This window comes from Nilaparvata lugens, chromosome 1 (genome assembly GCF_014356525.2).
Source record: "Nilaparvata lugens isolate BPH chromosome 1, ASM1435652v1, whole genome shotgun sequence".
NCBI lineage: Eukaryota > Metazoa > Arthropoda > Insecta > Hemiptera > Delphacidae > Nilaparvata > Nilaparvata lugens.
In genome coordinates, this window is record NC_052504.1 from 18,111,469 (window position 1) to 18,123,909 (window position 12,441).

Consider the following 12,441-nt stretch of genomic DNA (forward strand, 5'->3'; position numbering starts at 1 on the left):
TATATTAGATTGAACATAACTTATCATACACATGATGAACATGTGTGTTTGTCAACATCCGTTCAATCTGATAGGATCTATAACGATTAAGTTTTTAACATTTTGTTAATAACTTTGGTGTAAACCCAGCTTAAAGATGCATATACCTCTTTAAGGTCTTTGATTGAAACTATAGTAATAGACTGTACATAATAGTAATAGACTATACAGTATTAGACTGGCTTCTCCACACATCTGTGTAATCACTTGTCAGCTGATTTATGATGAATAATTCTATAGTCTGATTTTCACTCTAATATTGGCGTATGAAGGAGGCTCCTTTTTCCTTTTATATTATCCTTGAAATGCAAAATTTCCAAAAACCTTGTATATACGTCGACGCGCAATTTTAAAAAAGGAACATACCTATTATTCTTGGAGTGTAGCAAGCTCATGCTGACTATGAATCTGGTATTTAAAAATCATTAAAGAAATGAAGAGCACTATACAAACTACTATCCGCTTTCATTTCGTTTTCGACCAATATTTTCTCGCTAAATAGTAATATTCATGCAGTAGCTTGATAATTCAACAGTAATGCTTAATAATTCGACTAATGAACCATACTGGGATGATTCAAATAATGATAACTCCCTGGATATGATTCCAGATATCTTCGATAATAACATCTTATGAATCACTTGATTTTAAAAATAAAATATTTGTTTTGTGAGGTACAGGATTGAGAAACTTAAATGAGTGTAATGTACAAGCTCAGTAACAAAGTATTATTTATTCGATACTATTGTGCTCCTGACATAACTTTACAATGAAAAAATATAGACGGATATAGTAATCATTTATCCTTTACTAAATTTTCTTGAAACATTCTACAAGTATGATGATCTTTTCTAACATCAAATATTTCTATGTGAACATTATGTGTTTTATGAATTATCAGAAAAAATACATATACAAAACACATAGAGAAATATAGCTTTTTGACTTACGTGCTTGTTTTCCCCTGCGCCAAGTAAGGGAGTGTGAGCCTGAAACAAAAGAGAAGAAAACCATTAATTTTTGAATTTCTATTGTAAATATAAGTATGATTATTATAGATAACATGTTATTGCAGATTAGTACTTGACATCAAGTATCAAGTAGTGAGGAATAAAAGAGTACGTCTCCTAGTTCAAGGTATGAAGTGCTCTTTGAAAAGGATAGGATATGGGAAAGTAATGAAGTTTATTGACTCTTTCGAGTGAAATACTCGTACTACAAGCTTGACATAAGTTTCAGAGCAACTTTTGATCAGTCGGCATCACTACTGCAGGAAAAACACATAATATCACAGAGAACTGAAAGTTGTATAATAAAACCTGAAATAAAGTATTCCATTCCCGTTTTTAAGGGTGAAGAAACAACTATTCAGCTTCTTTGTTTGCAGACTTCATGTGAGAGACGGCTGGAGGAAATAAGCTACAAAATGGTGAGGAATAAGAAACAGAGCGTTTTGTGAAAATATCGCACCGTATAATAGTTCGCCGGCATGCTGCAGTCTATATCGTGATTTTATCTTGGAAGAAAAATATGGCGTTAAATTGAAACACTGGCATGAAAAGGAGAGAGACAATATGATTTGCGATGATGCAATGCATCATGCAATAGTTCTAAAGCAGAGGAAAGCTTCCAAGACAAACACGCGAGGAGAAATTTATTACCTGTGAAACGATTGGAAATAATTTATAACTATATAAATGGGAAGATACTGTATTGTGTAAATAAAATAGATAGGGAATATGAATCATATTTCCAATCGTTTCAAGCAAGTAGAGGTTGACAAAATCTTTATACGGTACATCGTTTTTACTTTTTAGTAGGTTGAAAGTCGGTAAAGTCAATTTAATGGATTAATACAAAATGAATTCCGAGCAGCTTCACACAAATAGATTTGGATCATAGATAACAGTTATTTTCAATGACAAATTCTATGTTAGGAAGTCGTGGAAGGATAATGGATAATATTGATGATATTGAACAAACATTAATAAAGAAAGAAAACAACTTGATATTATTGTCGAATCCACTTATTTATAAGAACAATTTGGAATACTAGTTTCGTTTGTTGCACCATTATCAATCTCTAGTTAACTGAATTCTTGAACATTAGGCAACAGAATATATAGTACTGGTGAAGCACTACGAGTGGATCATAGTAGTCGACCAATGGAGGTTGAGCTCTACTGTCATTGGTCGAGACTAGACACGCCCAAATATTCCAAATATGGTGACGAGAAATGTCAGTCTAGTCTCGTCTCGGCCAATGACAGTAGAGCTCAAACTTCATTAGTAGCCTGTCAATGGCCAATCGAAGTATTTTACCCATAGCATTTGCTGCTTAAAGTTCAAGCTTTCAGTTTACTGGAGATTGATAATGGCATTTCACTTTGTATTAATAAATTTTGACAATATCAAGTCGTTTTATTCAATATGAAAATCTATCATAAAATCAAATTTATTGTAAAATCAATAAACAGTATTTACAAACATGAAGACAGTGTTTGAAGGTGGTTAAGCAATATTTGTTTTCATACATGAAAAAATTCACTATCGAAACAGAAGATTTCACTTCAAAAACTACCACAACTTCACCACATCTCAAATCAATTAATATAAATGGATGAAATGAAAAATCAATGTTCATAATTAATTGTTTCAGTGACATTGAATGCCATTCCATAACACAATAATTATTGTTTTCATAAAATATAGGATAGTAAACCTTGACTCGATAGAATAAAGTTAATGAGGATGACGATTCCCCGGTCAGCAGACTGCGGCGAAGACAGGAGAAGTAACAAGTAAGTAAGAAACGTTTATTAGAAGGGATTTCAATCACAAAAAACCTTAACTTATATAATCGAGGAATGGTAAAAATTGTGAAATACAATCATTAACTAACCTAACTTACTAACTGGGAATGAAACAACGGCAGATGCAAATTGCATCCTCTTGAAAAAATCGTTTTCCATCTGCATCGCTCCATGATTATACTGAAGCGAAATGACCGGCTTGAAATTGATTTTCAAATTATGTAACAGGGGACGTTGGAGCATAAATAATGAGATTTTACAAAATTATTAATTACTTTCCACGCTAATACAGATACGGCTGTCGAACATTAGCGAACGACAATCTGATATGATTGTTTACCATCAGCCTAGAGTTGGATGCACTAAATTTTAATAATGAAGCTGGGCGCGGCACATAATGAGATGAAGTTCGAATAAGTCCTAGCTAAATGGAAATGTCGAGCTCAAATTTACACACAACTTAACTGACATCATTATAGTCGGAACACGGCTCGAATATTTCCCAGCCAAGTTAACAACGCGATGCATTTGGAAATTTAGGGATAAATAGGCGGCGACAAACAGTATGAAACACTAATGAACACAATGCTAACATAGTCCAAGTTGTCAACAAAACAGCAGTGGTCACTGTGGTTAACAGCACATAAACTGTTCACATTGTATGTACAGTCAGTCTAAGCTGGGTACACACTTTGTTTTACTCGAAATAACAAGCTTCCAGGATTATTCTCATATATTATGATTTAGGGCAATACATTAATAGGTGAGGTAACACGTGTCAATTGCCACTAGTCTTTGACCTTTCATAACAACTGTATCGTCTAAAATATTGCTAAATAATCCATCGAGTTTTCTCGAAGAGTTTCTAGATTATCAGCTACATTATTTAGAGAAAAACAAGATTCTGGTAAAAATTTATATAAAAACTCGAATAAATTGTTTTCATTGAGACGAGGAAACGATGAGTGGAATTGTGAGAAGTAATGTTGGAAACCCATATCCTAATCAAAACTAATAAGTTTATTTTTTAAGTTATTTTGTGTCATTAAGTTGGTTGCAAAATTAAATTTGATAGAAAGAAGGTGGTGTCGAACAGATAAAATCCAATACAGTGACAACAATTCTATTGAAAAAATATAATTTGAGAAGCGTAGAGTTGAGATAGAAAAAATTAGTTTGAAAAGCAACAAGAAAGGTGATATTTGATATTTGTTAGAATACGTCTTACGTTGCCAGAAGTGGAGTTGAAGAGAAAGGAGGTGGAGTTGAAGCAACAATCGAACAAAAATTTACATAAGAACTCAAATAAATTGGTTTCATTAAGATGGCGAAACAATGAGTGAAATTGTGGAGAGTGATGTTTGAAGCCCATATCCTACTTAAAACTAAAGAGAGTAGTTTTGAAAAAATATGGAGTGAAAATGACATACTGACAGAGAAGCTAATCGGAAATACGTAACTTATGCTGAATTAAAACTTGGAGCAGCAGATTAAAAGACTAGAAAATAGTGTTGAATTTTGGAGGAAAATAGGAAAGACCAGATCCAGAATATAAAAAAACGCCGAGAGTTGACTAACAGGAGACACTCATTATTGAATCGATAGAGCCGTGACAAATGGACCATCATCTGGTCTAATTAACAAGGTACAATACAACATAGCACAGAGGGAAATAGCAATGCAATTTGGATGTTGCCGTGAGATTGGAGCCAATGGACGACAACTGTCCTCTTCCATCCCATAAGAGCGGCTCAACCCGTCACGGGCAAAGTTGAACTCAACTCGACCCAGTTGCATGTCAGAATTTTCTATGGCGAATTCAAGTCCACTAGCCCCCAACTGAATTGCAATGCCACACTAATTAACCTGTCTCTTCAAGCCACATACTGAAATTTTCAAGTTCTGACCGTATCCTACTTCATGTCAAATTTGCGATGGCTTTCTCTGTCCCTTAACGCTAATGGACGTTACTATAGGTGATTGTAGAATGATGTTTGTGGGCCAAACAGATTAGCCTTCGATTAGGATAATTCGATAGCTTTCCGAAGAAATTCGGGAATGAATTTTTCTACATTAAATCAAATTTTATTTGGAAATGATCAAACATGACGACTGAGCACATTTTGCAACAAAATGTTATTCAACATCACATTTAAATACTTCGTTTACATAACAACACAATCAATATTAATTCTTGTTGTTCCACCTTTTTATTAAACTTTCACCCTGCTACCTCACAAAACTATCATTTCAATTATGAATTTTAAGGCATAAGCCTTTGCGATTAACATCCTACTATTCTTAACTAATTCTGTTGTTCTAACAAATATTGGAGATCACATCACATTATTACATCAAATCACATGATGCTACCACATCAAACATAACATCACATAATTATATCTATCGAAAAGTAATGATACTTTCATTCTCAGATATTTGAAATTATATTGATTTCATACAGATGAGATACTCAATACTACTCACTGGACGAATAGACGAATATAATTGACTATTGGACTAATATAATTATATTTTGACAGATTCAATCTGTTTATTCATCTAATCAATAGATATAATACTTTTTCCTACAGTTACCTTGAAAAGTGGTCATTGCTGCACTGATTACAGAACGCAAAGAATCACTTTTCCGCTCTAGTGGGGGAAAATTTTTTTCTGCACTCCAGATTTGCAACATGGCAACGCAAAATACTTAGTAGGTTATATGGAGCAACAGTGCAGCAAAATCAAAATGAAGTTGGTAACAGTGACTGGGCTGCTATAGTGAGCAGAGGTGCACAGCATAATAATAACGAAGCACAACGAGCACCTTATTAATTAGATATTATAATGGAGGACAGCGACAGCACAGTGCCACCACAGCACACACCACACAGCCGCCTTGCCATTCAAACACACATACATTATTCTATTAGACAATAAATTAAGGTTTTTATCAATAATAAAATTACACAGAAAAACATTTGATGGATTTCAGGCAATTTTACCCATAATTACCCACTTTTAATATTCAATGGTAACTGTAGGAAAAACTTAATGTGAAATACGTGCGCAAAGTTCCTGTCCTGCACTCAACAAACCATTCCGCCCTCGCCTACGGCTCGGGCGTAAACGTTTCTTTCGGTGCAGCAAACTGTCACTTTGCGCACTAGTTGCACAAATAACTATTTCAAAGTACCTATTTCATCATTTACTTGCATACACTATGCAACTTTAAGTACAAAAATCTATTATGCAATTATAGGCCTATGTTTTCGAAATCAAATATAGGTGACACGTCTAGCAGAAGAAATTCTACATTCAAAACGATTTTTTAGGCTAACTAAATTTCAGACAAACCTGACTTCACACAGGAATCAGTTTTTTCTCCCACCCCACAATCTACAAAAAACAGATTGCCTGCTAAAGTCATTCACATAGATATGTGTAGGAACGTCAAGACTTGCCAAGTAATGGGATAGGATCCCTGTGGAAATTTGAGCACCCCACGACGCCAACACAATAACCGACTGATACTGCCACTATATATAGGCTTTTCTTCGCTGACATTTATCCATAGACAGATATAACACTATGCTAAACAATCTTCCCCAGCTTTCGTACTGGCATATACCACTTTCAAAATTCACAAGCTGCTTCGTAGACTTTCGAAGCAATTTCTCGCCAGGTATCTGACTTATGCGATGAATCACTCTTGGAGTCTGCATTCAAGGGGTGTTATGATTTAGTTTGAATATTAGGGCTACAATCTTATAAACAAAACAATATATTACGTGCGTGAAAACTGGGAATCTGGTGTGGCGACGTAGAAAAAGAGTCGAATGTTTTAGCAGGAGGGAGTTTCAAATTCCAATTAAATAAGAAATCATTTACTACATCAAGATTATTGACAGAACAGCGATGTATGGTGACATGGTGATGTAATCAATCGTTCACAACATCAGAACAGAGAAAGTCAAGTTACAGACACATTGATTTTTATATAAACTATTAGATTGAACATGACTTGGCAAACACATGATGATCGCCAAGTTGTGTTCAATCTTGTAGAATTTATAAGGACGGGAAAAAATCGGACGTCCAACAATCGAGTTGTATGTTACTCGCTTAATTCATCAGTAAAAACGTTAAACAGTGAGGTATACCACATTGACTTATTTTTCAACGAATAAGGGCTGAATGCGATCAAAAAAAAACTGAATTTGATCCACAATTCCGTCTGTCACAATTATTCACGAAGAAGATTTATTCAATCTCATTGATAAACACTTTTTCCACTATATTCCAACAAAGATTTCAAATAGTTTGTTCAGACTAAGACATCTCAAATAGTATCGTCATAATCAAGGTTTTTGAGGAAATATAGTCAGAAAAATCATGAACTCGACTCAAATAAAAAGATGACAGGATGTAAAAATAATGTCAATTTTTTATATAAAATAGACAACTCCGCCTTTGGAATTCTCCTTAATAATGCTCCACTAACTAATCCTCGTGAATAGTTTGCTTTGGTTGGTGACTAGTCGGTTATCGGGCAAGCTGTCAGAGCGCTGGCTGTGATTAAGTCAGCAGAGGCGCGTCGTGTCTTCAACAACAGATTTGATTTGTCATAGGCAATTAATTCAGTCATCAGGAGGCAGGAGGGGCAGCAATATAACGGGTGGTGCAAGGAGCGTTGTACTCTGGCTGGAGCGCCATGCTGAATGCGTTTGCATATGCATCACCTGGCCGACTCGCATGAATATGCATGAGCCAGGCACACGGCTACAGCACTAGTGGTCTGTTTCCAACATGATAGCCGGACGTGTGCGGAATAGGAGCCGTTTGTTGCCGGAAACTCTTCGGTTCGGCTTCTCTTGGCTCGGCTGCAAAAGGCGTTCGTTGGCTGCTTCAATCCCAATCGAATTATTCGACACGACGCGCCGTGCCGTAGCTGGCCGATCAGTTTACTCTAGCTGGAAATCTGGGCTACCCGATAATTGTGGAGTGTGTTGGAATATATTCATTTGACACTGCAATGACTAGAATAAGCTTACCACTCCAGTAGTTCATTGATTTCCCATAAGTGAAAGCATTTTGGCAATAGCATTTTGTTTGTGGAGTGTGCTTGAATTTATTCATTTTCCACTACAATGACTAGAATAAGCTTACCACTCCAAAAGTTCATTGATTTCCTATAAGTGAAAGCATTTTGGCAATAGTATTTTGTTTGTGGAGTGTGCTTGAATCTATTCATTTTCCACTACAATGACTATAATAAGCTTAAAACGTCTAGAAGTTCATCGATTATGATTTTTCTTTCTTTTACAAGCAAAAACATCTACAGCAGTATTATTTCCTTCTACAACAGCGTTTCTTTTCACCAGAGGAGAATTCTGAATAACAGATAGCTATTGATGTGAAGCAGTAAATATTCTAGAACCACTGAACGAAATAGAAAATTGAACATAACCTTGTGAACACAAGAATAAGAATCATAATATTTCTAATATTTATATTCTTAAATAATTGATTATAGTTCTTGATTAACAATAATGAATTATTATCAAACTTTGAATCTTCATGCAGTGCCTATATTGATTCTCACATTTATACTTGTTTTCCTTCTTCAAATATGTCAAGAATTAGGAAACTAGGAATGGATGAAACAATAAAAAATTGTCAAAATCAATATTTTTGTTATTATATATTACAGGATGAAGTTTCATCAAAGTGTTTCCACAGTGGTCGACAATTGTTTGTTTTATTTTATTCATTATGGAAAATACGATAAAACTTCAATCAAAATACAACTAGAATTGCAAATCAAGATGATCATTGCAAATCATGTTTTAACTAGAGCGAACAAATTACAGTACAGTATCTTCTTTGCCAAGTCTGAAATCCAGCACAAAACTAACAATTATTCAATTCAGTCTTAGTAGTTCTAGAATTATTCTCGGCGAGGAATAAATTTCTGTAATTCAGAATAATAATCTAAAACGAAGAGTTTGTGATAAAGTTGTGAACAGAACTTTGATATAGACTTTATAAACTAGTCGTTTATGATGAGCTAACAAACATTACTGTAATGAACCCAATGTAATATATTGTAATGATTTAAATAATGTTTTGGAGAGAATACTTGAAACTGGTAATAAAAGATTGAATAAATGAACGGCCAGGATAGCAGAAACATCTAAGACGTTACACTGGTTACACCCTTCTGCTTACTTGGGTTCGAATCCCGTATGTATGGACGTTTGATCATCTCATCAAATCACCCTCTCACTTTCCATTACTCACGCACAAGCAAAAAGCTCATGTTGTCAAAATCCGTATAAAAAAAACAAAGAGAAAGCCAAATAGCAACTTAAAACATATTAATTCCTCTCTTTTCAGCCCGGGGGATAAAAATATTATTTGTTAGCTAATAAAGTACCAATCATACAATTCTTGGAACGTGATATTTTTAAAACAAATAATACATTGTTGAACAGTAATTTAGAACAGTACAGTAATTTGAAAACTCAAAAAACATGCCAGGAAGCTTTATTAATTGTTAAGCTGTCTTGTGTGCGATGATACTGTATCTTGTTTTCAATGCAGCCTCTACTAAACATGACAGGGAAGCTAGTTGGTACAGTGGCAGCTTACATATTAGCCTTTACTCCAGTGTTGACATGCCTGTGAAGTCTGTTAGATATGAAAGCATAAGGCCTCACAAGATGTGACGTGAAGGAAGCCGAGTTTACACCAGGAATTATCACAAAGCTCACGTGTGTTCATTCTGTCTCTCATCAAGTTAAGAATCTGGCAGAAATATCGGAAGTCTCTAGCTCAGGACATTAGGCTAAGCTCCTACTCTACAATGAAATATGAAGGAATTAGATTATTGAATGAAAAGCATGGTGAATCTTTTTCAATGTGTTGGATGTATGAATAATTTTTCTCTAAACTACAATAATCAATGAATTTTTTCGGAAGTGTTCATCATTGATTTAAGATGATAAGAAAGAAAATTCAATGAAGATTGAATTTTAATAGCATTGGAAAGGACGAAGAATATTCACTATTAGAATTCATATAAATATTAAATAATAGAATCCACTATTTCCGTGAGTAAGAAAAAATAAAAGTAATAATTGGGAATCAAACCTTGGATGAGTGATCGTGATCAATGATCATTCACTACAATAAAGAACAGTCGCTACAAAGTACTGTGATTCTTTATTCCAAATTATATATTAAATAAATATATAATATATATATTATATATTAAATTCTTTATTCCAAAAAATAAATTATCCTACCAATTTCAGAAACAATCAAAGTTTACATGAATAATTATGACAAAAATAGACAAGGAACAGTCAACATAGATTTCAAATGAATGAATTTAGAATGAATGAAGAATGAATTTAGTCAGGTTAATCCGCAAGACACGTTTTCCTGTTATAAAGCGCATTTCTAACAGGAAGGTAGGGAAAACTAGTAAAAGTTCTATTCTGTGAAAAAGTATATTTATAATTCAAGAGAATGTGATTCATATTCCAGTAACAGAACAATCAGTTATTTGTGGAGATATTGAAGAAATACGAGAGAAACTAAAAAATAAATATTAAGAAACTTATTCAATTATAGTAATTTATAATTTGTATTGACCTGGTAAGATTTATAAAATTAACATATAGGAAAAATAAATGAAAATAGAAAATAACCAGGCAGGCAGACATTGATTAGCATCTTCCACATAATACACAAACTGATGTAGAATTGAATCGTTACCTCCAATATAAGATCGAGCAGAATAGAGGACAACTCCATTGAGAAACTAACTCAGCGGTGTAATCAGATAGAGGCAGGTCAGTAACAGGCAGTCGTGTGGAACTGTGGCAGTCAGCAGAACCAAAACAGCGTTACCAAATCAAGAAAATGCAAAGAGAACGCACCAGAAGACGAATAAAAACCGCCTAGACTAGCCGGTTACCGAATCACTGTGTCAATTCAATCCCAATTCGACTGGCTAGCTGATTTCCAAGGCAAGGAAATCGACGAAGTAGGTGGAATCAGTCGGGAAATCGATCCACTCGTCATGCAACGCCTATCGGGAACAATGCAATAAAACGGCCGTTATAAATAGTCGTCTACTGCTCAAATAATCGTTAATCCCACGACGATTCCTAACGACGGGTTATTCGGCCTGCCACTCAGGATATGAGCAGAATGGATGGAATTTCTAAAGAGGATAATTTAGGCGGGATTCGGAACACGAATGTCGTGTTGCATCATAAATGAACGGACCCTTTCCAATGTGTACGCTCTCCAAAATAATTTGAAGGTTACCCCAATAGAAAGAATCCACCCCAGTTGAGTTTATTTACCTACTCTCATATTAGACGCAATGGGGTATTATAGGTCTGTCTGGGTAGATTTAGAGCCAAATCTATAAATCAAATAAGCATGGATTCATAAATTAGCGGTAGGAAAATATGTCTTTATTTAGCTTTCAATATTGATGATGAGGGCCTGAGAATGAATTAATGTTTCAAATAGCCAGTGATAGAGGAGCCAGTAATAGAGTAATAGAAAATTGAATGATCTCAACACTGCCCGATGAAAATTTTCTTCCATCTTTAAGAAAACAAAAGAATTATTTTATGAACGTGAAATATTTCCAAATACTGATCCACGGCGGATTCAAATATATTTCCAATATAGTAGATATATTCAATATAGATTTTGTAACACTTGAGTAAGAAACAATGAGATTATTCACAATACACTTCATAAAGTATATCACGCATCAGAAAATACTGCTGGAATCAATATTGCTAACAAGTGATTCATGTCTATATTACTTCAAATACCACCGATAGGAAAGGCTTTTGTTCTGTAAAGGATGTAATTTAGCGTTATTATTATCATTTAAAAAATATATGCTTTTCTTTACTTCATTTCAAGTAAATATCACTTTATTTTTGGTACAGCTAAACTACAGGCCTGTTTATGGGTGGAATATCCCAGTTAATCCCCAGAACTGTATTTGTAGAAAAACGGAGAAGGGAGAGAGGGAGAAGGAAAGTGAGACGACGAGTGGAAATGGGTATAGGAAAATATCACGGATGGATTGTGCCAAACAAAAATTTTCCCCTTTCTTTCATTTCCTTGAGAAGAAAACGATGCGTCTTGGTCTATGCACGCTGAATCAGAAAATACTGCCGTTAGGGCGGCAAAGCACCACACAAAACAAGAAACAGTACTGCTGAATGCAGATGCGGGGTGGGGGCTAGAGCTAACTCCCTGCTGTATTAGATGGGTCGAAATGCACCGGAAAAAGGCCTGTTTCCCTATTCTCTCTCTACTGGTCAATAAGGATTTGTTTTTTTTTTCACGGAACAACAGAGAAATCTGGAAGATTCAGATTTCCAAAAGATGTGGTGGGGAGCTCTTCTCCCATTTCCAGAATTGGAGCTGAGCATAGCATGAAAATATGTGTCCAATCATCAATATTTCCCATGATTCTCTTAATATTGCTGAGTATTTCCTACTTTTTCCTGAACTCACTGATTCCTTTCTCAATTCTGGA

At 34.7% G+C, this 12,441-nt stretch overlaps 1 protein-coding gene across 18 annotated transcripts in view; it reads right to left on the minus strand.

The window, feature by feature from the left end:
* LOC111052229 (disks large 1 tumor suppressor protein) overlaps positions 1-12,441 on the minus strand; it is a 748,988-nt gene that overhangs the window by 77,757 nt on the left and 658,790 nt on the right. For all 18 annotated transcript variants that reach the window (XM_039432558.1, XM_039432554.1, XM_039432544.1 and 15 more), the window contains one exon: positions 990-1,028. In XM_039432558.1, the coding sequence (XP_039288492.1) occupies positions 990-1,028 (39 nt within the window). The remainder of the gene's footprint in view (positions 1-989; positions 1,029-12,441) is intronic.